This window comes from Neocloeon triangulifer, unplaced genomic scaffold, assembly GCF_031216515.1.
Source record: "Neocloeon triangulifer isolate White Clay Creek 2 clone unplaced genomic scaffold, ASM3121651v1 ptg000005l, whole genome shotgun sequence".
Lineage (NCBI taxonomy): Eukaryota > Metazoa > Arthropoda > Insecta > Ephemeroptera > Baetidae > Neocloeon > Neocloeon triangulifer.
In genome coordinates, this window is record NW_026775548.1 from 1,819,683 (window position 1) to 1,842,771 (window position 23,089).

The 23,089-nt window shown below is 37.0% G+C and overlaps 5 protein-coding genes across 12 annotated transcripts in view; 3 read left to right on the forward strand and 2 right to left on the reverse strand.

Moving 5' to 3' along the window:
• The window catches only part of LOC132193768 (tachykinin-like peptides receptor 99D), a 71,741-nt gene extending 70,315 nt beyond the window's left edge, over positions 1-1,426 (forward strand). Inside the window, exon 9 of one of the 5 annotated variants that reach the window (XM_059614643.1) lies at positions 124-1,426. The gene's annotated coding sequence lies outside the window, so the exon portion shown is untranslated. The remainder of the gene's footprint in view (positions 1-123) is intronic. The other 4 variants (XM_059614642.1, XM_059614639.1, XM_059614641.1 and 1 more) reach the window with 4 other exon arrangements.
• LOC132193767 (uncharacterized) lies at positions 837-3,935 on the reverse strand. 3 transcript variants are annotated; one of them, XM_059614637.1, is made up of 8 exons: positions 3,664-3,935; positions 3,433-3,530; positions 3,114-3,293; positions 2,643-3,059; positions 2,127-2,585; positions 1,814-2,071; positions 1,623-1,758; positions 837-1,570 (listed from the first exon to the last, which is right to left on the reverse strand). In XM_059614637.1, exons 2-8 carry the CDS (start codon positions 3,490-3,492, stop codon positions 1,278-1,280), a joined length of 1,803 nt encoding a protein of 600 aa, XP_059470620.1. In that variant the 5' UTR covers positions 3,493-3,530; positions 3,664-3,935; the 3' UTR covers positions 837-1,277. The 3 variants fall into 3 exon arrangements, with proteins under 3 accessions (XP_059470620.1, XP_059470619.1, XP_059470621.1); XM_059614636.1 differs by having other exon boundaries at positions 3,406-3,530; positions 3,664-3,931; XM_059614638.1 differs by lacking the exon at positions 3,664-3,935 and having other exon boundaries at positions 3,374-3,516.
• Positions 3,936-4,028: 93 nt separating this feature from the next.
• On the forward strand, positions 4,029-5,703 carry LOC132193770 (dnaJ homolog subfamily C member 25 homolog). Its single transcript, XM_059614644.1, has 7 exons — positions 4,029-4,209; positions 4,269-4,419; positions 4,492-4,633; positions 4,692-4,880; positions 4,939-5,320; positions 5,373-5,438; positions 5,491-5,703. The coding sequence occupies exons 2-7, from the start codon at positions 4,314-4,316 to the stop codon at positions 5,608-5,610; spliced, it is 1,005 nt and encodes a 334-aa protein (XP_059470627.1). The 5' UTR covers positions 4,029-4,209; positions 4,269-4,313; the 3' UTR covers positions 5,611-5,703.
• Positions 5,704-6,361: 658 nt separating this feature from the next.
• Positions 6,362-10,826, forward strand: LOC132193851 (ras-related protein Rap1). The gene is made up of 4 exons (XM_059614776.1): positions 6,362-6,668; positions 7,249-7,475; positions 8,198-8,479; positions 8,613-10,826. Exons 2-4 carry the CDS (start codon positions 7,293-7,295, stop codon positions 8,700-8,702), a joined length of 555 nt encoding a protein of 184 aa, XP_059470759.1. The 5' UTR covers positions 6,362-6,668; positions 7,249-7,292; the 3' UTR covers positions 8,703-10,826.
• Positions 10,827-11,160: 334 nt separating this feature from the next.
• LOC132193793 (thymosin beta) lies at positions 11,161-22,308 on the reverse strand. Of its 2 annotated transcripts, XM_059614683.1 has the most exons (6): positions 22,179-22,308; positions 12,570-12,713; positions 12,248-12,361; positions 12,008-12,121; positions 11,804-11,917; positions 11,161-11,744 (listed from the first exon to the last, which is right to left on the reverse strand). In XM_059614683.1, exons 2-6 carry the CDS (start codon positions 12,709-12,711, stop codon positions 11,719-11,721), a joined length of 510 nt encoding a protein of 169 aa, XP_059470666.1. In that variant the 5' UTR covers positions 12,712-12,713; positions 22,179-22,308; the 3' UTR covers positions 11,161-11,718. The 2 variants fall into 2 exon arrangements, with proteins under 2 accessions (XP_059470666.1, XP_059470667.1); XM_059614684.1 differs by lacking the exon at positions 12,008-12,121.
• Between the last annotated feature and the right edge of the window lie 781 nt (positions 22,309-23,089).

A 23,089-nucleotide genomic window follows, 5' to 3' on the forward strand; every position in this document is an offset into this window, starting at 1 on the left:
ACACTTCAGTAAAATTCTTAATTTTCTCTTCAATTAAAAATTTAAATTTTTACAGAAAAAGAATTATTCTTATATTTATAAAATTTATTTAGCATTGCAGATTGTCTGATTTATCATTTGCAGGCATTATTTTCCTCTTATTCCTCTCAACTTTGCGCCAGGTGAAAAGTTTTGTTTGCAGATGTAAAGCGGCGAGAGATGCTAATGAAAGGTGCTGGCGCGAGGACAAACTTTTTTAATGTATTCCTGCCCGCTGCTTTCTTCTCGTTTGAAGAGGGACTTTTCCGCCTGAAAAGCTGGCTTTTCTGATACTCATGGGAGAAAGAGAGTGGTGGCATCTTTCCTCTCTTGTCTTACATTTCATGCTGCCACCCTCTCCTTGTTTGTCATTAGCGCCGCTCCAGACATAATATATATACACGACCTATTTTTGTGCGACAAAAACAAAAGATATTATTTGATATTGTCTCCTTTTTATATATTCACACAAAATTTAATAAGTGTGCTGGTATGTTCATGCGTATTTGCTTTTAAGAAAATTTAAGTCGTCTTTGCACAACTTTTATTGAAAATTCTATTTGCAAGAAGCTCTATTTAATATATTTGTAAACTTTATTTACATAAAATTGTTACTCAAGAGATGTTACATGGTGAACTTTGGTGTTTCTTAAGACGAGCGAATCAATAACTTGTAAACTTCTAAATTAATTATATCAAAACTGCAGAATCTAAATATTTTTCTAATATTCAAGGATTGCATGAAATATTAAATTTTTAGTTAAATAATTTGATATAAAAGTTTTTTAAAAGGATCACTAATTTTTATAACAATGAGATGTGTTTGATACTTTTTATTGCTCAATTGATATACATTTTTCTTTTAAAAATGAAAATATTTTCTGCAGGTGCCAAACATTCTGGCCAAAGGAGACGCCTAAATCATAACCAAAGAGTTGCTCCCTTGTTTTGATAATGGTGGGAAATCAAAAAATCTTAATTATAGTTGTATAGTTTGTAAGGCAAACTTCTGGCACTACTTTGAAATAAATAAAAATATGTTCAATGTGAAAACTTACATTCCCAAACACAACTTTTGGGGAACAAGCAGAAATCATATGTATGATATTTTCCGAAAGCCAGAATAAATTCACATGAAATGAAAGAGAACTATTAAGTGTAATGCAAACGTTGTTGTAAATTAATGTAATTTTACGAGAAGATAAAATGCTCGCATGGTGTCTGTGATGTTGAAAATAAAGATGAAATCATATTAAAAATTACTTCAGCATCACATTCTTAGCCCGATCTTCGTCCAGGCTTGGCTTCCTCTGTGACAAAGCTGAATTTTTTAAGTCCAGAAGAGTGTCTCTGTCGTAGCTGAGGGAAGGTTTGACGGCCTCGTTGTAGACCATCCTCAAATGCATGATGTCGTCCCTTGTGTAGGGGCACCTTTTAGTAGCTCTGCCCAACTGAGCGTCGAGGCAGTGAGCCTGGCTTTCTTCATTCGGAGGCTCGTCGATCAAACTGACAACCCTCTCCAGACGAGACAGAGTTGCGTCATCAAAGGGAGCTGATATTTATTTAAAAATAATTCTAAAATTATCAGGTGAATTAATCATTACCTGTGAGATATTCATTTTTGCCAGATTTCATTTTGAGTTCCTTTACGTCTTTGACAAGCATGCAAATCTCATGGTACAGGGAGGATTTTATAATCATGTATTTGTCCCAAAAGTCTGTTTCGTCTGCAGGAGGTATCTGAAATATCATTTAAATATTATTGACGGAAATTAATTTTAAATAATAATCTTGCCACTGCATCATTTTCCTTCTCCTTGTCTTTGCAGCACAAAGTCTCCACTATGTTGGAGATCATCCCATCAACTACATCGTGGACGATTGGGTCAACAAGGTTGTTATCTATTACTTTCGGAAGATCCTGACGAATCTTTTCAAATTCCTCAACTTCATTCCCAATCAACTTTTTCATACTAGGACTGACTATAATCTTCTCATCAGCAGAATCATATTCATCACAATCACCTTTTCCAGTCAACAGAATTTGAGCCTCCTAGAAAGTATATTTTCTTTGTTATGGGGATAGAAAAAGAATTAACCATTTTTACAAATTGTTCTGTCTCCTCTTGTTTTTGTTCTTCTTTGTCAGTCTCAAATTCTTTTCCCTCGTCAATGCTGAACAACTTATTGAATTCAGACAGCTTGCTGGGATCAGGTCCAGCAAATTTAGTCTTGCAGGTGTCCCAGCCGAGATTCTGGCCTGCAGTTTCTCCATGGAAAGTTTCCTCCTCGTCCTTCCTCCACAAAGACTCTTTTGCCTCGGCAATCAACGCATCAACAAAATCATGGATTTTTTTGCCACAATCAGCAAGATTTTCCTCAATTATTTCCGGAAGATCCAAGAATTGACCAATTTCTTCAGTAGGGACACAAATCTTTTCCTCTCTCTCAGTTTCATCAATCTCATTCTTCGTCAGCTTTTCCACACTAGGACTGACATCAATCTTCTTATAAGCTGAATCAGGATCGCCACAACCACATTTTCCAGACAATAGAATTTTAGCCTCCTGAAAGTTTATTTTATTTTTTAATATTAGACAAAATTAAAAATATTGTGTTTTTACATTTTGTTCAGTCTCCACTTGTTTTTGTTCTTCTTTCGCAGTCTCAAATTCTCTCTCCATGCTGAGCAACTTGAATTCAGACAGCTCGCAGGGATCAGGCCCAGGAGACATGGTCTTGCAGCTGTCCCAGCTGACGAGACTCTTGTTGGAGCAAGGGCTTGCAGTTTTTCCATAGAAAGTTTCCTCCTCGTCATCACTGCTGCTTGCCTCGTTGGACACGTATCCCATTTCAACAGCAGTTTTGGCATAGTCGATGACCGAGAAGCCGACGCCGAGAATCAGGGTGATTTTGTCCTCCTCGAATTCGCCTCCTCCCTTCATCAGATTTGGCGCCGACCAGTTTTTCAGAATGCTGAGTTCACGGATGCCTGGAGTTTTCTCAATTCCTCTCTTCAGTGGCTTCCGAGGAGTTATTTTCTAAGGTCATACAAAATTAATAAATTTCTATTTTGAAGAAAACATTCGAGTCACCTCGTCATCCAGGAAATATCTCTCAAGCTCATCAGCATCATATTGGGCAGAGTTAGAGCTTAAATCTGATGCAATCTCGTCCAGACGATCAATGGCCTCATCAGTGGACAGGTTGTTCATCATGCTGATGATGGAATTGTCTCCAAGAGTTGTATCACCAGCTTCGGACACTTCCATAGACTAAAGAAAATCATATGTATTATGCGTGTTTATAACTTAATTCAATAAAAATAATAGAATTTGTAGCAAATTTTAGTTACAATGTTTTTTATTTCCTAAATTTTTATCTCACTTTGTTGCACGAAAGACCGTTCGTAACCTTTTGTCCATCAAGCACGGTGGAAGATTTATTGTTTTCATAGTTGTTTCCGAACATCATGAATTTGCAGTTTCTGGAGTTCCCACAAAAATTATAAACTGAAATTTAAAAATATCAATCAGTAACACAAAATATCAATACTGGCGTGTATGCAGTTCTGTGTAGTGGTCGAGGCAGAGGTTCAGATTTATCACATCGAGCAAATGATAGAAAAAATGGAAAAAAATTTACCAAAATTGCGACTGTGTGCAAGCAAAAGACATGGCACACGACACGGCACGATCGTCAATGAATGCCGTCAATGGCTTATTCCGTGAGAGAATGTCCTCCTGTTCTGGCAATCTGATCAGACTCAGAAGAATGCGTCTGTGTGTTTCTTTTTCTCTCGCAATTCTCTTTTCTGCAACTTCTTGCGAGTTCCAACAGGTTCTGACGGAGTTTACCGCCAATCACGGTCTCCTCTGCATTCTCGCCCAATCAGCAGCGAGAGCCGAATTCTTAAACCAATCAAACCCCCCCGAGCTTCAGTGGCAAAATTCGCACTGGATCTGCCATCTAGCGGCCGCGGCGGAAACAATTTTCTCCACGCCTCTATCGTCCTTGAAAAACAGGCTGTTTTTGCCGACAGCCGTGTTGGCTGTCGTCGATTGTGTGCCTGCTTTTTGCAAATTCGCGTGAATCGAGGAAAGCACTGAACCGAAAAATGCTCAGACTGGAGATGTCGCGACCGTGGAGTCTTTGAACCGATGAATTCTTCTCAACTTTACTGACGGAAAGGTAAGAGAAATTAAGAAAATTCAATAACAAAAAAATTTCATGCGTTTTGGTTGATTTAGCTTGACGCTTTTGCCCCATAAACCTCAGCTCTGAAATTTTCAAGGATGGTGCGCCACGTGTTGAGCGTGGCCTTAGTTTTGCTGGCGGCGACCAGCAGCGTTTCGGCGATGATCGAAGGACTCTACTGCGGCAAGGAAAACTGCTACGATGGTACGAACCAGATAAATTAATCAATTTAAATATAAATTAAAACATTTTAGTAATTTTTCTTAAAATTTGCAGTTCTTGGCGTCACAAGGGATTCAAGCAAGAGCGAAATTTCAAAGATTTACCGTCAGCTTGCTCGAAAGTACCATCCGGACATGCACAAAGATCCGGAGGCAAAAGCCGAAGCTGAAATAAAATTCAAAGAAGTTGCCACGGCGTACGGAAAAATTAAATAGTCACTCAGACCGACATACAAATTTTCTTTTCCCCTCAAGGTATGAGATTTTGAAAGACAATGAGTCTCGCACGGATTACGACTACATGTTGGACCACCCTGAGGAGTACTACAGCCATTACTACCGGTACTATCGCAGACGCGTGGCTCCCAAGGTGGACGTTCGTCTAGTCATCGCCGTCACCATCACCGTGGTGTCGGCCATTCAATACTTCAGCGCACACCAGAGGTGCCGAAAATGAATTTTAATTTTATCTAGGGAGACAGTTTGGTGTTTTTTTTTACAGGTACGAGTCTGCAATAAAATACTTCATGACCGTGCCCAAGTACCGCCACAAGGCCATCGACATCGCCACCAAAGAAGGGTTGTTCAACACGGACAAGAAGGCGACGAGAAAAATGAGCAAAGCCCAGATCAAGGAGGAGGAAGAGGCGGTCATACGAAGCGTCCTCGAGAACAACATGGACATCAAGGGCGGTTACGCTAAGCCAGGGGTGCAGGACATTCTGTGGGTTCAGCTGGTCGTGTTTCCCTACACAGTGTTCAAATACTGCAAGTGGTACTTTGCGTGGATATACAAATTTAATATCAAGAAGGAGCCCTACGGAGTGGTCGAGAAGGTCTACCTTATTAGGAAAAATATGAAAATGGGCGAATTTCAATACGAAGTAAAATATTATAATTATCTTCTCGATCTGGTTAATTTAAATTATTTTTTAGTCCCTCGAGGATAGTGAAAAGGCGCAGCACTTGAAAAAGGAACTTTGGATAAGAAGCAAATTCTTAGTAATTGAAGACAAAATATTTTAATTTTTATTGCTAAAAATAAATATTCTAGGTGTGGCAAAAGGAGAAAGAGGAGGAGATGAAAGCCCAGATGGCAGAAAGTGCAAAATACAAAGCCTACAGGCGGTACATGAAGAACCATGGACCGGGCAGGATGACTTTCGAGGACTGATCTGACAAGGGCAATTTAAATTTGACCTCCACTGTTTCATTATTTATTAAGTTGTGTTGAGTGTTTTGTAATTATTAAAAAAAAAAACTATTATTTAAAGGTTTTGCTTAAAATGTTTTTACAAAAAAAAATCAAATTATAATCTAACTTATTTTCAACGGATAAAGAATATCCAAAAATAAATTATGAGAAAAGCAACAATTATCTCAATGTTAGATATAAGTGGTGTTTCTAGGATGCCATACATCTATGTAAGATTACAGTTATTTGCTAAATTTAAATACCTTAATTGCAGCAGAGGATAAGCTTGTTAAATATTAATAGATTTGAAAAGTTTTATATTTTATGCATCATGAACTGCTTTAGGAACGGAAGTGCTGAGGGCTTTAGATATTCAATGACACTTATAATAATTTTAACACTGTAAATTTATTAAATCACATATGCTGCAGAAGTCATCCTTGGGAGAATTAACGGTAACGATAGCTTTGTCAAAGATAAAGATCCCGTGGGAACTTTTTTTTATAATATCAACGTTCATTTGAAAATGATCACATCATCCAATTTAGTGAATTATTTCCCCTTTATTTTATTTTGCGTCATTTTCGGTTTGCATTCTTGTGCTTGAGGAAAATAATTCAAATAATTAATAAAAACAACTTTTTATTTTCAGAAGAGCAGGGTAGTGGCGGTGCGGTTTGCCGCGTCACACTCTCACGGTTGCGCGTCAATTGTTTGGCTGGGTGGGCGGGGCGCATGCGCAGGCGGAAATTGAGCAGCCATCGCCCTAGATAACGGTATCAAGCGACGACGAGAGTTTGCGGCCGCGCGCGAGTGGATGTCGACGTCGGGAATTCGGCCGTAGCGGACTGGAATTGCGGCGGGCCGACGTGTGCGTACGTGTGTGAGATTGGGCGCCGCGCAAACCGAGAACCGTTGGCACCGAGCGAGCGGGATGGCCCTGCTGGGGAGGAGCAGCGCCTAGTCTCCGACCGAAAACCCCCCTTTCGCCTCGCATCGCAGCGACGCCGCCCGCCGAAAGTCGTCGGCCCTAGCAGGTGAGCCCCACGTCGCCCCCGATCACGCCCCGTTCGGCCGCCGACGGCCCTTTTGCGGGCCCGGTCGGTGACATTCCAATCCAGTAGGAGGCGGAGGAGGAGGCGTGTGTGTGTGTCCAGGGGGCGGAGTGGGCCGGGCCGGGTCGGCCGCTCCATCCTAATTAATTAATAAAAGCCGAATTGATTTCGACACGTTTGAATCAGGGAAATTCCAATCAGAACTGGAATCAGAATTAATTTTTTGAATAAAAGTCATCCAGGGTTGGTCACTGATGAGTCAGCCAGGAAGGAGGAAAGGAAGGGCCGGAAGACTTCCGACACATTCCGATCGCATGATTCGCGTGTCGTTCTCCAAATAAAATTATTATACACTCGACACCTGTCGGATTGACCTTAACATTTTGAATTAATCGAGACTTGTTGATTCCGCCCGATATCTAAAAAAAAACCAGCACAATAATTATGATTACTTAATTGACGTAAAACTTGATGACGAACAACAAGGAAGCTGACCAGAATTGAATCATTTTAATTGTATTCGTCACAATTTTCTCATCATTTCCTTGTCTTAAATTTTCAGGAAGCTTTTTCCGCCGAGTAGAGAGTCTGCTTTGCTGATCCAGAATGCGCGAGTACAAGATCGTGGTCCTGGGCAGCGGTGGTGTCGGCAAATCGGCCCTCACGGTGCAGTTCGTGCAGGGCATATTCGTGGAGAAGTACGACCCCACCATAGAGGACAGCTACCGCAAGCAAGTCGAAGTCGATGGACAGCAGTGCATGCTCGAGATTCTCGACACCGCCGGCACTGTAAGTTGCTATAATGAGGATAAAAAAAATATAAATATACAATTTAATTAAATTTTCTATCATTTTGTAAAGAGGATTCAGGATTATTTTTTATTACATTGATAATTTAAAAATAATTAATTTTTATGTTTTATCTTTGTATAAAAGAAATAAATATTTAAAAAAATCAATCAATCAATATCACAGAGATTGTGAACAAAAGGGGGAAATCGCCATTGCTTTTATCATTTCGAGGCATCTGCTCAACGTCCAAGCTGCAAAGAGAGAATTTTATTGATCTAAAGCATCTTGTCTCTTGCACAAATACGCCAATTATAAGAGCGGCTGGCATTATTTGTGTGTGTATTTTCAAGTGGCGCCTGATTTCGCAGCCATTAGGCAGATTGATTGGCTCGGCCGAGAGCGAGAGAGAAAGAGCACCATGAGAAGTACCACACAATCACATTAGCAGATAAGATGCAGCTGGCTTGAATTGTAGCTAGTGCGGATGACTCTTTTTTTATCTCGGCCAGACCGCGCTCGTATTTTTTATTCTGCCATTGATATGCAAATTTTTGCTCATTTGAAAAATTGTGCAATGAAATTTAAATCTTCATTGTAAATACAACTATTTTTTTTAAATTTGAAAAAAAAAACTGCTTATATTTTGATATAAATCGTCGAGATTGAAAATCAATCATTTTAAATTTTAAACATTGATGACCATTTTTTCATTTCTTCAGGAACAATTCACGGCGATGCGCGACCTGTACATGAAGAACGGCCAAGGCTTCGTGCTCGTCTACTCGATAACGGCGCAGTCGACGTTCAACGACCTCCAGGATTTGCGCGAGCAGATCCTCAGGGTCAAGGACACGGAGGAGGTGCCGATGGTGCTTGTGGGCAACAAGTGCGATCTTGAGGACGAGCGCGTCGTCGGCAAGGACCAGGGCATCTCCCTGGCGCGCAACTTCAACTGCGCCTTCATGGAAACCTCAGCCAAAGCCAAAATCAATGTAAATGATGTAAGTGGAAAAATAAGATTCAAATCCTGATCACAGATCGATTTAAATTGATTCGTGATTTTCCCAAAATAATTCACATCATTTTAAATTTCTTTACGTTCATTTGTGTGACATTTCTTTTTCACTCTTGCAGATATTCTACGACCTTGTTCGGCAAATCAACAAGAAGTCCCCGGAGAAGAAGCAAAAACTGAGAAAGAAGACTCACTGCGTCCTGCTCTAATCGCGCCACCTTCACACCACTGAAAATTTTCGGAAGAAAACCAACTGCTATGAACCGAAAAGCTGAGCAAGTTTCCTTCCCTTCAAGATGAAGTACTTTGGTTTAGAAAGAAAGAAAGACTCTTTGAAAGAATCACACTAACCTGATCACGCAGACACACACACTCACTCACACAATGACACACAAACAGGCAAAACTGTCAAACTCACTGCTGGCACAAATTGAGTCTCCCCTCCTCTCAGATCGGTGTTGTTCGTTGGTTGGTTTTTGTGCTGCCGGCTGCGCAATCTGGTGATAAACTTTGGTTAAATATCGAGAGAACTGCTTTCCGCTTTTGTTTGAATTTATATATTTAGAGTTTTGTGCACCAAGAAAGAAAGTAAGAAAGAGTCCATCTATCTCCCAAGAGCCGCCTGACCGATTATTTTTCAAAATTTCCAAATTGTCGGTGAAAAGATTTGTCACGCGGCTCCGAGTTATTTTGTAAAATTTCTAATGCTATGTACTACTGCCATCATCTCTTACTCCACTATAACTATCGCTAAAGAAGGAACTGTCAGTCGGGTTGGCATGGCGTTGCATTTCTAGAGTTTGTCTGCGCCTCTCTGGTCCCGTCACCGGCCCTTGCGTGCCAAAGACGCCGTCTGTGATTTTGGCCTGATGAAAAAGAGAAAAAAAGGAAATTATTTCCGAGCCGACTGGGCTGGTGCGACATGGGCCGGATGCTCAGGCAACTCGAACCAAACAAACTAAAATCAAATTAGGAAGAATCGACTATTATTGTAAACAAATGAGGATATAATTATATTGTCATCCAACAACTTTTAATGAATGTGTAACAAATAAGTGTGTGTCACCCTTCTGATGAATGAGAATCGGACAACTTCCTAAAAAGCTTCGGGTCTCGAGCGAGTTTGGAAATGTGGTCAATCTCTGTGCAACTGGAAATAATTATAATAATAATAATTGGGAGTCGCTATATTTTTTGCTGATCGATGTGAATTTGATGTACAAACAAACAGAGCCCTATCTCTAAAATCCTACCGGACCAATAATAAGTAAATTATCGTAAATGGTGAGCAATGTCGATGTCTTTCAAAAAAAGCTTGGAAGAGCTCAGTAATAATTCTCGGTTTCTTTTCCAAACTCGAATCGGGGCCCGATTATTTCTAATTTTGTATTCGGAGAGAAATTCCGTTGTGCAAACCTGGTGAGGTTTTACTTTTCCGTTTCATTCAGCTTTCTTGATCCGACTTTTATAAGTTTTCTAAGCATTATTATATATTTTTCTCCCTCCTCCCACGAGCTTTAAAAAAAACATGTATAACCAACTTCTATTATTACCAATCGCTTATCGCTACAGGAATTGAAAAGAAAAAGAAGTGATGTTCGAATAATCAGTTTTACGTTCACGTTTGGCATTTTTCTCAACGTTATACACTGCAGGCGACGTAAAGTGAGACTGCTGGAGCGTCTCGAAGCAAGTCAGTGTAATTAATTATGATTATTATTAACTATTGTAATTATTATTAACGATATAAAAAAACACACACTTTTCCGATGAAATTGGATGCATTTTTGAGCATGTTCAAGTTTTGTGTTGGAAAAAAAGTACAGTCTCGTTGAATAAGTGCGACGAGTGCATTTTTCTGGGAAATCCACGTCGCTGATAAGTGGGACATATACTGGGTATTATTTAAGGAGAATCAAAAATCATACGATTTTCTATAATTATTTGTTTAAGGCGTTAACATTATGCAACTTTAGAGAGGCAATTAAATATTAAACGAGAGAGTGTGCGAAGTAATCGTGGCAATTAATATCAGCACAAACAGACATCGGGGTTTTAGTCTAATGGATGGCTATTTTTTTTATAAATGGAATGGTTCATCCCCTCAAAAAGAATAAAAATTATAAACCAAGAAATGCTTGAAACTGTCCCCCGCTCTGCATCCTCTGCCAAAAATGCTGGGTTTTTGTTTTGGACGGGAATATTTGGAAATTTATATGGATAAAAAAAAATATGAATGGATATAACAACTGCCCTTTCCCTTGTATTTTAATCTCTGTTTTAAAGTTTAAGATCTGTTCTACTCTTGTAAAAATAAAACATTTAAAATTTAATTATTGTTTTTTATTTTATGCTTTAAAACCAGACTTTCGAGACCGTTTCCTGGAAACGAAAACAATTAAAAATTATTTCTACACAAGGCCAGAAAGAATTTAGATTTTCCGTTTAAACAGACTACAATATTTTTACGTCAGAAGGTCTGGTTCTTATTTTTCAATAAAAATCACTGCTATTTACTATTTTCTCTCTTTAGCAGTTGCGCTGGACGGTTAAGGGTTTTTGTGGTTGATAAATTTCAAATGATAACGGCCACTTCCTCTTCCCAATCTGGCCACAAAGAAGAAAAAGAACAACACTGATGGAAGTAAATAATAAAACATTTATAAATTTATTTTAAATCTGCATTTATATCATGATTTTCTTCACTGACAGAATCATACAAAATAAGCGCTCCGATCGCTTGCATTAAAAAGCGTCGAATTTTGATCGAAAATATATACCTCGTCGTCATCAATTTGGCTTTTGAAACTTTGACTCGTACAAAAAATGGTGTCGGTCTGAAAAGCAACTAGGAAAATAACCCAAGGAATGTCTTTTTGAGCTCTCAGACCGATGTATGTGTAAGTTATGCAATACAAAATACTGTGATTTACATTCTTATTGGATTTGCCCGCAGCCGAGAATCCTGTCAAAGGACCTCTCGGATTTTGTTTTAGAACATGCAGAAAATTACAAAATCTCGACTCTCAAACAAGAATAATTTTTTAGTCTCTTACAATGTAAAATACAAAGAGCCACAATCATATATAATCGTAAAATTACAAGTAGAAAGAATTTAATTAAGAGAGAGTACTGGTTAGCGATTTCCACCGTCCGGCAAAAACATATTCGACGACTTGCTCAGGAAGAAGAGAGGGGAAGCGCGACGGTGTTTGGAAAATCACTTCAAGCAGACTTCTCTGCCTCAATCACTGAAATTTAAAATTGATTAAATTAACATGTTTATGAAAATTTAACAAATTCCACTCACCTTCCTTGGTCGGAAGGGGATTCTTCTCTAAGGTTTCTGTGGGTTTCAGGCTCTTCGAGTCAAAGTTCTCAATGCCTGCAATCAGCTTTTGCTGGCCCTTCTCCAGTTCAATGGCTGAAATTCAAAAGAATAATTAAAAATCTAGAATCAATAATTTAAAATATTAGTGAAAAAATAAAAAATGATTATTAATTCAAATCGGACCTTCTGGGTCAGGGAGGGGATTTTTCTCATTGGTCTCTGTGTGCTTCATCGAGTCCTTGTCGAAGCCTTTGACGCCTTCCAACAGGTTGTGGTGCACCCTTTCTTGCTCAACAACTAAATTTTTTAAGAAAAAACAGAACAAACATGCAAGTGTTAAAACAAAATAAAAATGAAATAAATTCATGCGATTTTTTTATTCAAAACAACAAAAACAAAACTAGCGCTAAATAAACTACGCACCTTCCTTGTCTGGCAAGCAAATCTTTTCAACCGTGTTGGTGTGTTTCAGCTTTTTTGTGTCAAAATCTTCGACACCCTTGATCAGAGCCTGCTGGGTTCTCTCCTGGGCCACATCTTATCAAATTTACAAAATTAAAATTAAAACGAAAATAATATAAAATAAAATGTGTGCTTTAAATAAAATTCTAAGCTACAGAAAAAAGAGACTAATTAAATGGTGACGAAACACACAAGGTCAAATTCCAGTACTTCTAAAAACCGCCTGGCCAATTACGGAGCTGCTTTTTTATAGTAACGAGCGTGGATGATTTAAAATTGCAACCTTCAGCTGAGGGCAGAACATTCTTCTCCTGGGTCTCGGCCTTCTTCATCGAGTCGGGGTTGAACTCCTGCAGCTCCGCCTTGAAGTCGGGGGCAACCTTGGGCAGGTCCTTCAGCGAGGGGCTCAGAGGGGCGTCAGACATTTCTGCAACAATTTAAAATAACAAATCAATTTATGGCATTTAAAAATTGATAGAATTGAACCGATTAATGAAATAAACAAATAAAATTTATTTTTTTCTTTAAGATTGATTTTAATTTGTTCAAGTTTTTAATTATCAAATTTAATTTTTAAATCGTTTAAATTCTTAAGTTGAATTTTTAAATTGTTTAATGTGAAAAAAAATTTGAAAATTTCAATGAGATATAAAAAATTGATAATCAACTTCGTCTAATTTTGTGAATAAAACTTTATTATTATTTTTTCTTTAGTCATTTTGAATGATGTTTGCGTCTTAGGAAACTCGTCCCGCTTTTTCAGAATTCAAAATATTCTTTCACAATTTTTTCCAACTTCGACGTCAAATCTTAAAAAATAAACTTTAAGCGGGTCAATCAAGAGATTCATTAGCGCCGCGACGATGGACCGCCGCGGCAGGTGCCTTTTTAATAAATCATATTTGACGACGGACGCCAAAAATGATTTGCATTGTTGGTTGAATGCGAGCGTGAGATCGTTTTGCAACCGGATGGATGATGAACGCGTCGGTCTGGTGTCGGTTTTCCCTCCAGCGAAAAACAACCCCTCTATTTTTAGACGCGATTGTTGGCACAACTGGAATAGCACGGCGAAATTTCAAACAGACTCCGAGCACAGAAGTACTTCAAAGGCGGAGAAAGTCGTAAAATAGGGTTTAAATTCAATTATAAAAAAGTAAAAATTGAAATCGTAAAATTTTGATGGATAAATTGGTTTAAAAAAATCTGTAATTAAAAAAGAAAATTTTAATTTTAATTAATGAATAAATAGTTTTTTTACAGCGGAAATTCATAAGTAAATAAAATTGATTAATTCCATATTAAAAGTAATCTATCGTTTGAATCTTCATTAAAATTCTATTAACGGTTTTAAAAATATGTGCACGTCTTTTTGCGTTGCCAAATTAACAAACGGGTCAGTGCCACCTACGCGAATTTCCGTCAGGACACCTGATTAGGCAGGGCAAAATCGGTGACGACCGAACGACGGAATCTTTTATACATTTCATTTTTCTCTTTTCGTTATCGAGTGATGCCTTCGCCTACACGAAAGCATGGGAGGAAGATCGCACCGAGTGAAAAAGGAAGCTTGTCTCGAGCCCGTTATTTTCTCCGTCAGTGCAATCGCCGAAGTCGGTAGTGAAAGAAAAGTTCACTTGAATAATAATAATATTGCACTTGACATGCGATCTGTGAAGAGTTTTCTCAGAACGAACGTGGGAAGCGAACGATGACTTGGAAATCTTTGCATTTTGGAAAAAAAATCAATAAAATATAATTTAATCCTTTAAAAATTATTAAAATTAAAAAATATAAAAAAAAAATTAAATATATTTTTTTTATTTAATTCTGTTCTCATTGTATAGATCCAAGTCGTTGCGCCAAATTAATAGAAGAATGGAAGTGGTGAGATGAGGTCGGCCGCTTGAGAGAAAGAAAAGCCGAGTAAATCTGGAGCAGCCCACACTTTAATCCTGCAAATAGACGCGCGATATAATAAATTACGCGAGCACCCAGGGCTTATCGCCAAAAGGGTTATTATGCATGGCGCGCGGCGGGCCCAAAATAAATTTGTTTTGCTTTCGTCACTTTTTCTCTTTCCAATGCAGCAGCCGCGTGGATTTGTCCGACGACAAAACGAAAAACAAACCACCGATCTTTGGCAAGTCCAATATTTAGAAGGGGCTAAAAATGTCACAAAAAACCCCAGAACGATGAGTAGAAAATTAATATATTAAAAAAAACCCTGGGAAATAAAAATTTAAAAAAAAATATATATTTTTATATATAAAAATATATATATAAGATTTTCAATGTTTATATAGCTAAAAATCTGTTTAATTAATTTTAACGTTTTTTATAATTATATTGCATTCCTTTGAAGATGTAAATTCCAAGTAAACCTCAAAAGAGAAAAAGATATTCATCAGGAAAATAAAAATGATTTTTTTATTGAATTTTCCAAATTAAATTTTCCTTGCAAATTTAATTTAGAAAAAAATTCAATAAATAATTTGATTGACCTAAAAATTTACTTGTTGGAAATATTTCTTGTGGATAAATTTTTTTATTTGGCCAAATTAACGAACAAGGAGCAAAATATATAATAATTTTTATATTCTCTAATCAATCAATATTGATATGAAATTAGACCAATTTTGAAGTTTCTCCGATTTGACCCTAATAAAAAAGTTATTTGACCGTTTTTTGTACATCCTGGTGCAGGAAAACGGTTGTTCGGTGCCGGGTGGCGCCAATTTAAAAAAGATCTAAATTTCTGTTCGCAGCTGTGTTCGCTCGGCCTCTCTTTTTTCACCTTCGACTCTCACTCGGCACACAATCCGTGCCCATAATAGGCATAATGAATCGGACGAGTCGACACTCGAAAGCAACTCTCTGTGAAAGGTCGTTGATACTTTATTTGCCACGCGATTGGCGTGATTTGTTTTTTCGTTCATACTTCGTTCGTTCGATCGGGCGGAAGGAAACGGCCACGTGCGCCGAGACACGTTTTGAAATTCCAGTCGTGCACCAGACGCAGAAGAAGCAGAAATCGTTGGAGCGCGAATCCCTGGCGCGCAATTACTCCCATCATTTGCCTTTGCCCCGCTCACAATACGCATCATGCAAACTGGATTCGTTCGTCTGCAAAGGGGTCGACAGGAAGTTTCTGCCAACTCGCTTTTCCCTCAAAGTTCCTCCTTTGAACGTGCGCGACTGCAATTTGCAAATCGAACGAAATCAGGCAGATGGAAAAGGAAATTTAAAAAAAGTACAAGATTTCCTTTCAAATTTCATTTTTCAAATATAATCAGAGAATCTAGAAATTGAAACATTCGAATTAATTTATTTTTCATCGAAATTAAAAAAAATATGTAAATAGAAAAAAATAAATTTTTTTTGTCGACTTTAACTAAATTTTTTTATAAACCTTGCAATATGGATGAATTGCTAAAATTTAAAATAATACAAAGGCAATTTTGATGATTTTTTTAATAATATATTTAACTCCATGAAAAGTAAATAATAAATATTTCAATCTTCCTCAATTTAAATATGAAAAAACAAGAGCAAAAGAACATACGTTTTATTTTTCAATAATTGCCTTCAGAGACTTGTTTTATTAAAAATTTTCTCCAATTTTTTTTAGACCTTTGATTTATTTCAGAATTCCAAAGTTACCGGAGCGAATCGCCCAATTAATTCCTCCTCAGCTTGGAGACGAATTTGCATTTTAAATGGACTAAAGAGTTGCAAGACGATCAGAACTTCTATTTATCATGATAGTGCGCCTATCACGGATTTATTGCGGCCACGTCTCGTTTCCGTTGAATATTTTCTCGGCAATAAATTAGCAGACGAACGCCGCCGCGTTAATTGCACGGTGTGTGAAGAGTGTGTGAAGGATGATGCGGGCATGAGTGCACGAACCCCGAAACAAGGCGCATCGCACCTAAAAAAAGCCACCCGCAAATCAAATACGAAATAAATTAATCGAAAGTTGAAAAAATTCGGGATTTGAATTAAAAAGTAGGTAATTACGAGATTTTTGTATCAGAAAAAGTAAGAATATTCAAGTGAAACCGACAATTTGAAAATATTTTAAACTTATTTTGTAATCATTTGACACTCCCTTTATTTCATAAAAAAATAAAAAAAAATTAACCGAAAAAACAGTAAAAATTTCTTAACTTTCTAAATTTTTTAATATTATGATTCATTTTTTATTTTAAAAAACAATTCAATTAATTAAATTTTAATTCTAACTATTCTAAATATTTGATTAATTTTGAAAATCTACTTAATTTCAGAATTAGATTTTATTCAAAACATTTTTTATTTTAAGAATTTTAAGTTCACTTTTGCCAACTTTTGAATTATCTCTTTGAATTTGAGATAAAATTGACATTCAGGCGGCGCAATAAAGCAGAACAATGAGGAAAAGAGGTTATCCTCCTCCTCCTCCTCTGATAATAATTCCCTTTGTTATCGAAAAACGTGGCAGAGGTCGAGGCGCGCAATCGTCGCTCGCCGCGTTTCCTCAAGAAAAAAAAAATACAAACAGGCTCGGCTCAAAAAATAAAAATTAAGATTCCCGTGTGTAAATTATGCTAATTGCAGTGGGTATCGCGCGCCCGCCACCCACTTTCCTCCTTTGTGCGCGGAACTAGAGCATTCTTCTGGAGTTTGAGCCACAAACGCAGCAAGCCGGCAAATTCATTAAATTAAAGCTCGGCTGCGAAATGTCTTTTAAATTCCATTCGGTGTCAGTTGCGAGTAATTATTTTTGCACACATGGAGAGGGAATTTCGGCTGAGACGGAATCAGAAATGCGTGAAAATGTAACTGTTTGTTCTTGTATCATCTCTGTAGATCTGAAATCCAAGAATATTTTAATTAATTCCCAGAGGTGAACTCGAGTGAGCAAAAATTCTTCAGTGGATTTGGTAAAAAAATTATAAATAATTATTTCCGTGAAAATTATTTATGAACGTTTTTCTTGTCCAAACATATGTTGCGCTGAAGGGGTGTCTTTTTTGTTCTTCGGTCCCACGTCATCTCTTTGACGCCAGCAGGAACGAAAAGCCAGACGCGTTTCATTTCTTTTTAAATTTAATTAAGAGGGTCAGAGCGTGTTAGTTAAGCCGTTCACATTGCACAGGATAAGGACATAAAAGCGCGGTCATTATCTCTCTAATAAATAAAAGAGTCTCCTTTGAGAGTTTTAATTGGCTTTCATCTGGCTTCAATTTCGTTCCTGTTCAAAGCGTGAAAATTGTAACAAGTAAAAGGAAATATAAAGAAGAGCTGGAAATTGCCGTTTAGACTTTTAATTAACGCGGAGATGCCACTTTTTGGTTTAGTATCGCAAAGTGGTGCTAATTGAGCTTCATTTATCATTGACACGTCTAGTTTGCTTTTCCGCATTCTTCTCCAAGAAAACATTAAAAATTCTAACGTGGATTTAAATTTTAGGTCAAATTTTTAAATTTAATATTTGATAAGGTAAAAATAACAGTTTTTTTTGGTTATTTTGGAAATATTATTTATTTAAAAATACCAAATTTGTATTAGAAAAACCATTATATCAAAAATAAACTCTATTTTTATAAGAAAAATGGTTATTTTTAAACTTTACCGCCTTTGGCCACGCCCACATGTACCGCGCAAGCGCAGGCGGAGCTCAGTTGAATCCTAGCTGGAAATTTTCATCGAAGAGTTTTTAGTTTTTTAAATAAAAAAATTGTCGCTCAAAATAATTTTAAATTAATGTTTCGAGAGATTTTTAGCAAGATAAGATTTTTGCTAAAAATGACGCAGTGCGGATATTTGTAAAGAGATGTTGCCGCAATCGAAATGCAATTGAAACACCTGCATTGACTATGCAGCGAGATAAGCCGAAGGACAAAAACGACGCGCAAATTGAGTGTTCGTCTCTAGCCTGCGTGATTTGCATGCAGAATTTTTGCGCCGCAGCTGCAGAGGAGAAGGGGACGCCGATGAGGTCACTTCGCAACTATGTGCTGGGGTCACACACAAATTCGCACGCAGAGAGAAGAAGAAGCTTTTTTTGCCAATACTCAAAAGAAAGTGATGATAAAAAAATTGTAACCTTTTTCATAGTAAAAAAAATAAAAATACCAAAGAGACTTTGTAAACTTTGCAAGAGATGAATATGGGATTTGATTAAACGGAATGATTTTATCTTTTGTGCTTGATGGGAAATGAGAGTGGCTGCGGTAAAGAAGAAGAAGCTCATTTGGCGCAGAACGGTAAAAAAAAGTGATATCATTACTTATAAAAAGCTTCAATAAACGCGCACTTATGTTTTTATCTTTCCTTGTTTGTCCAGTCAAATAAAGACGCTTGAATTTAAAATTTGAATGAAATTGAATATTAACTGAAACGGTCGATTTTCTAAGGTAAAACTTAAAATTTGAGCTGTGTGAAAGTTTTATTATAAATGTTTTTAAAGATGGATTCAAAATTTCTCTTTTCATTATTTAAGGAGCGGCCAGATTAATTTTGATGCTAAATTTTCTCTTCATTACCATTGGTTTTTCAATGGAAATTCCAAGAAAAGTTGAATTCTTAAAATTAATTTAGGAAATTATTCTGAAATAATTTCAAATATTAATAAAATTTCGACATCAAACATCAACAAAGTTTACAAATAACATAAATTATTTTTTAAAAAATTTTTAAACACTTCTGTAGAAAATATAAGAAAAACAATCAGAGTTTCCTGCCTTTTACAAACTTGGACACTTCCTGTTCCAAGGGCTCGTTGGTTTTAATCAGCAAATTTTTATCACCGACCAACCCAAAAGTCTCACTCACACCCAGGGAAAATGATAATCAAGGCGAGCCACGTATTTTTTTTCTTCAACTTTCCTCGTAAAATGAACGCCTGTGAAGCGACTTTTATCTGAATGATGGTCTCTTGACTTGAATTGCGCGTTTCAGATCCATCAAACGAGAGCTGCGCGAGGCCTTATTGAGCACGAGTGACTCACGCTTGCACGCCGCATTTATAAATATCCAGTACATGTACTTGTAGTGCATGAGCGAGTGCAGCAGAAACAAATTAAAATTAATTTAGCATTGGTTTAAAATATGGTTCGGTAAATTTTGTTCTCAGCGTATATTTCTTGACCTTTTTTAATTAATTCTGTATAAGATAAATTTTATCTTATAACTTAAAATCCAAATTATTTGGTTGAATTGTTAGTCTAGAAAAAAATATTCAACCTTCTCTCTCTTTTGCTTCGGAACCAGGTTTTGCTTTTCAGCAGTCAATAGTTCACTCTTGGAGGGAGTGAGTAATGAGGGTATGTAATCCAAGTACATAGAGTTTGATCAGACACGCAGCTGCACTTTTTTCTTTCCTCCACGTGCGCCGTTGTGACGGGGGTTGGAAGGGGTTTTTCCCTTCAGGATTTGCCTGCATTAGTCATATTGCGAAATGAACGGGGAAGTTTGCGCACACAATGCCGCGAGCGAAAATTGAAGGGAAGCACTTGGGGATTTTCCCTCTCCATTAAAAGCAAAAGCGGCAAACTGACAGAATGGAAAAAGGGTTGAACTTGTTTTTTGAAGTGGGTGGAAATTAAAAAAGCATTAATGGTTTCGAACATAAAATGAAAGTTTTTCGGGTATAAAACATTAAATTTAAGTCAAAGTAAAAAAAAATATAATATATAATGTTAAAAAAGTTTTAGTTTCAATGAAATATTAAAATTTTATTCATCACCTTTATTAGGGTAAAAGTTTAAGCGTTATGGAATTTTAACTGAAATGAAAATTTCAAAAATTATTTATTTTATTAAAAAATTTACATAATTTAAATCTTTTATAAATTTTGACAATTTTTGTGAAACTGTAATTGCATTTACTATTTATTTGCAAATCTTTTTGATAAAAAATAAAATAAAATATTCATTTGTGAGAAAATTTTATCGCTTGAAATTTCTGTCAATACGAACTGGACAGAAATTGCAAAGTTTTCAACACACAAAAGTAAATATAAATGATTCCTCGCTGTTTTCTAGCGAATCCGTACAAGTCATGTGGCGAGGTATTCATTTCTATTTAACATTGTGCGACGTTGCATAAGAGTCTAGGAAATAATCAAGCATGAGAAAGGAAGAACATTGAGCGTTTCGCAACGCCCGAAGACGATCTCGCACGGACATAATTCAATTTGGCCCCGCATAAAACTTTCTCTCCGACTCGGCCCGACACCGCAGCTGTTTGCCGGAGAAAGAAAAATAAAAAGGTTTTATACATGTCAAGGAAGGAAGAGAGTTTGGATTTCGCTAAAAAGTAGCTAAAGGTGCAGGGCTGCTTGTTTAATCTCAAATTTGTCAGCCAAATTACAAATTTTTATAAAAAATTGCAGAAATCTTTAAATTTTTAATGAAAACAAATCCTCAACGGAAATGTTCATTTGTCTGATGCTTCCATTAATTAATTAAAAGCAAAAAACTCAGATGGCTAATTAATCAGAAAAGCTTGAAGGCAACTAATTTCATAGTTGCTGGTTTCGTCGGCTGAGACGAAAAACTTCCTCAACGTGCCCAAAACCACAACCTTCCTGCCGTTTGATAAAAAAAAACTCCAGTTTGTGTGATTAAAAAAATATTAAATTAAAAAAGTTATTTTCCAATTAATTTTTCAACCTTTGAAATTATCATGAAGTTTTTCTCCGATCGGATCAATCATTCGTTTGTCAAGAGCAAAACTGTATTTTTTTTTCACTCGTCCGAGAGCTGCGCAAGCGGCGCCGCGCGTTTCCTTCGGATGACTCACAGGGCCAACGCCCTTCAGATGGCCGCCTCTCCTCAAATCAACCTTTCGCGCACCCTCGGAAAACGCGAATTGAAATTTTGCTCGTCCTGTGGCGACGAAAAGGACCCGGCGAGAGGGTCGACGGCCGAAAAAATCGGCCGTTTTTGGCGGCAGCTGCGGAGCGGTGCAGCAGGTGGCCGCGCCACAACAACTCTCGCAACGTTTCTGGGTCAACGACACCGGCATTATTCCACCTGATGTCATTCGTGTCGGCCAAATGCCGATTTTCGGCGTTCAAATCGGCTCAAGTTTAAATTGTCCATCCCAAATTTCAAAATATATAATTTGATTTTTTAATTTAATCTAATAAATTTCTTTAATATTTTAACTATAAATATAAAAAAAGTTTTATAATATAATTATTCTGAAATTTTAGTAATAAATTTCAATGGAAAATTTTAAGAAGCCTAATTTATTTAAATAATCAAAGCTCAGAATGTTTAAAATAAAAATATTAAATTTACAATATTTTGGAAATAATTATAATTGATTTATTTATTACTAAATTATTAAAAATTGATTTAAAATAATTGTAAAATTCATAAAATTTGTAGTTTAAACTTAATTTGAAATAATTATAATATATTTTAAAAACAAAGATTAATTATAATACATTTTTTACATTTTCATTATTTAATTTTTTTCTTTGTTAATTATTTTGGCAAATTTCGAGTTGATTCTCTAACGGTGAATTATTTTCGTCCACTACAGTACAATGCAAATTAATTAATCACGCTCGGTGGTGACGTGGGGCTCGTTTAAGGGGTTGCACGGGGTGGTGACGCCGGAAGGAAATCCTCTGGAATAATTATTGACCAAAACCGTGTCAGCCGTGACCAAATTTCCCTTCAAAGTGGCGAAACGCGATCCCGAATGCCGAATTTCAGTGGCAGGTGGCGACGTTCGAGTCACGATTCGGCCGAATCGGCGTCAGGGTGTGTCTGACGAGCGCTTTCATTGTCACCGCGGCGGAATTCGGCGTTTCAAGGGTTGGCGGCGGCGTGACCGACGCCGAAGGGGTGTTTGCGGGGGAGCGGCAAGTCGGGCCGAAAATACTTACTGCGGTCGGCGAGCGGAGGAGGTGTTGTTAAGTCAGCAAAAGCGCGTCTTCGACAAGCCGAAACAAGCTGTGACGTTTGAGAGCGAGCGCGAGCAGTGGTTGTCCAAGTCTTGACAAGACCAGACGTGTTTCCCCTCCCTCTCTACAAACACCCCTCCCTCCCATTGGGTTTGGCGGTTGGTCGTAGTACGAACGGCGGCCGCCAGAGTGCACGCCACTTCAACAAGCAAAAGTTGTAAATTACCCGCGAAAATAAAAGGAATCGAGCAGTTTCTTTCAATGAAGTGGTGAAATGTTGAAATTTTAGGAAATTTCTAAAAAAAAAATACTGAAAACTAAGTTTTAATAAACTTAAAATTTAATGATAAATTGATAAAAAAAAAAAAAAAACAAAAACCAAACTTTGCACGTTTATTCAAAATTTGCGCCAAAAATTAAATTTTTTTTTCATTTATTCTATTTAATTGTTAAGTATAAATTCAAACAAGATTTTTTTTGCGGATTATATTGCCATTATTATTACTTTTCATCAATTTATGCAGAATTATCCTTAATTAAGGTTACACAATGGTCTTCTTCGGTTGTCATGTAAGCACTTCATCGCTTTTTTAGTTTTTTCCTCAAAGTGGATTTTATACAGTTTTTTTGTCCCTAAATGTTAGACACATTTTACTTCCAGCAAAAAATATTTTTACGCCAAAAAGATATCGATTGATTTTACCTGCAAATTTTGCATCACAAACACCAAACACAAAATGCGCGCGGCAATAAAAGTGCCCGATTTTCACTTTTGGTTCCAAATTCGTCAGACTTCTTTCAAAACTAGCTTTTTCCACATTCAGCGGGATGACAAGCTCGTACAATATGCCAATGTTTTAATTTTTTAAACTTACTTTATCTATTTCTGTGTA

Excerpts from the sequence above, each read along its gene's own strand:
- LOC132193770 (XM_059614644.1), top strand. The coding sequence starts at position 4,314 with ATGGTGCGCCACGTGTTGAGCGTGGCCTTAGTTTTGCTGGCGGCGACC. Across the intron at positions 4,420-4,491 it reads CAAGGAAAACTGCTACGATG|TTCTTGGCGTCACAAGGGAT; the intron begins GTACGAACCAGA and ends TAAAATTTGCAG. Across the intron at positions 4,881-4,938 it reads TACTTCAGCGCACACCAGAG|GTACGAGTCTGCAATAAAAT; the intron begins GTGCCGAAAATG and ends TTTTTTTTACAG.
- LOC132193767 (XM_059614636.1), bottom strand. The coding sequence starts at position 3,492 with ATGATGTTCGGAAACAACTATGAAAACAATAAATCTTCCACCGTGCTT. Across the intron at positions 3,294-3,405 it reads ACGGTCTTTCGTGCAACAAA|TCTATGGAAGTGTCCGAAGC; the intron begins GTGAGATAAAAA and ends GATTTTCTTTAG. Across the intron at positions 1,759-1,813 it reads AGAAGGAAAATGATGCAGTG|ATACCTCCTGCAGACGAAAC; the intron begins GCAAGATTATTA and ends ATGATATTTCAG.
- LOC132193793 (XM_059614683.1), bottom strand. The coding sequence starts at position 12,711 with ATGTCTGACGCCCCTCTGAGCCCCTCGCTGAAGGACCTGCCCAAGGTT. Across the intron at positions 12,122-12,247 it reads TTGCTTGCCAGACAAGGAAG|TTGTTGAGCAAGAAAGGGTG; the intron begins GTGCGTAGTTTA and ends TAAAAAATTTAG. Across the intron at positions 11,918-12,007 it reads TCCCCTCCCTGACCCAGAAG|CCATTGAACTGGAGAAGGGC; the intron begins GTCCGATTTGAA and ends TTTGAATTTCAG.
- LOC132193851 (XM_059614776.1), top strand. The coding sequence starts at position 7,293 with ATGCGCGAGTACAAGATCGTGGTCCTGGGCAGCGGTGGTGTCGGCAAA. Across the intron at positions 7,476-8,197 it reads TTCTCGACACCGCCGGCACT|GAACAATTCACGGCGATGCG; the intron begins GTAAGTTGCTAT and ends TCATTTCTTCAG. Across the intron at positions 8,480-8,612 it reads CCAAAATCAATGTAAATGAT|ATATTCTACGACCTTGTTCG; the intron begins GTAAGTGGAAAA and ends TCACTCTTGCAG.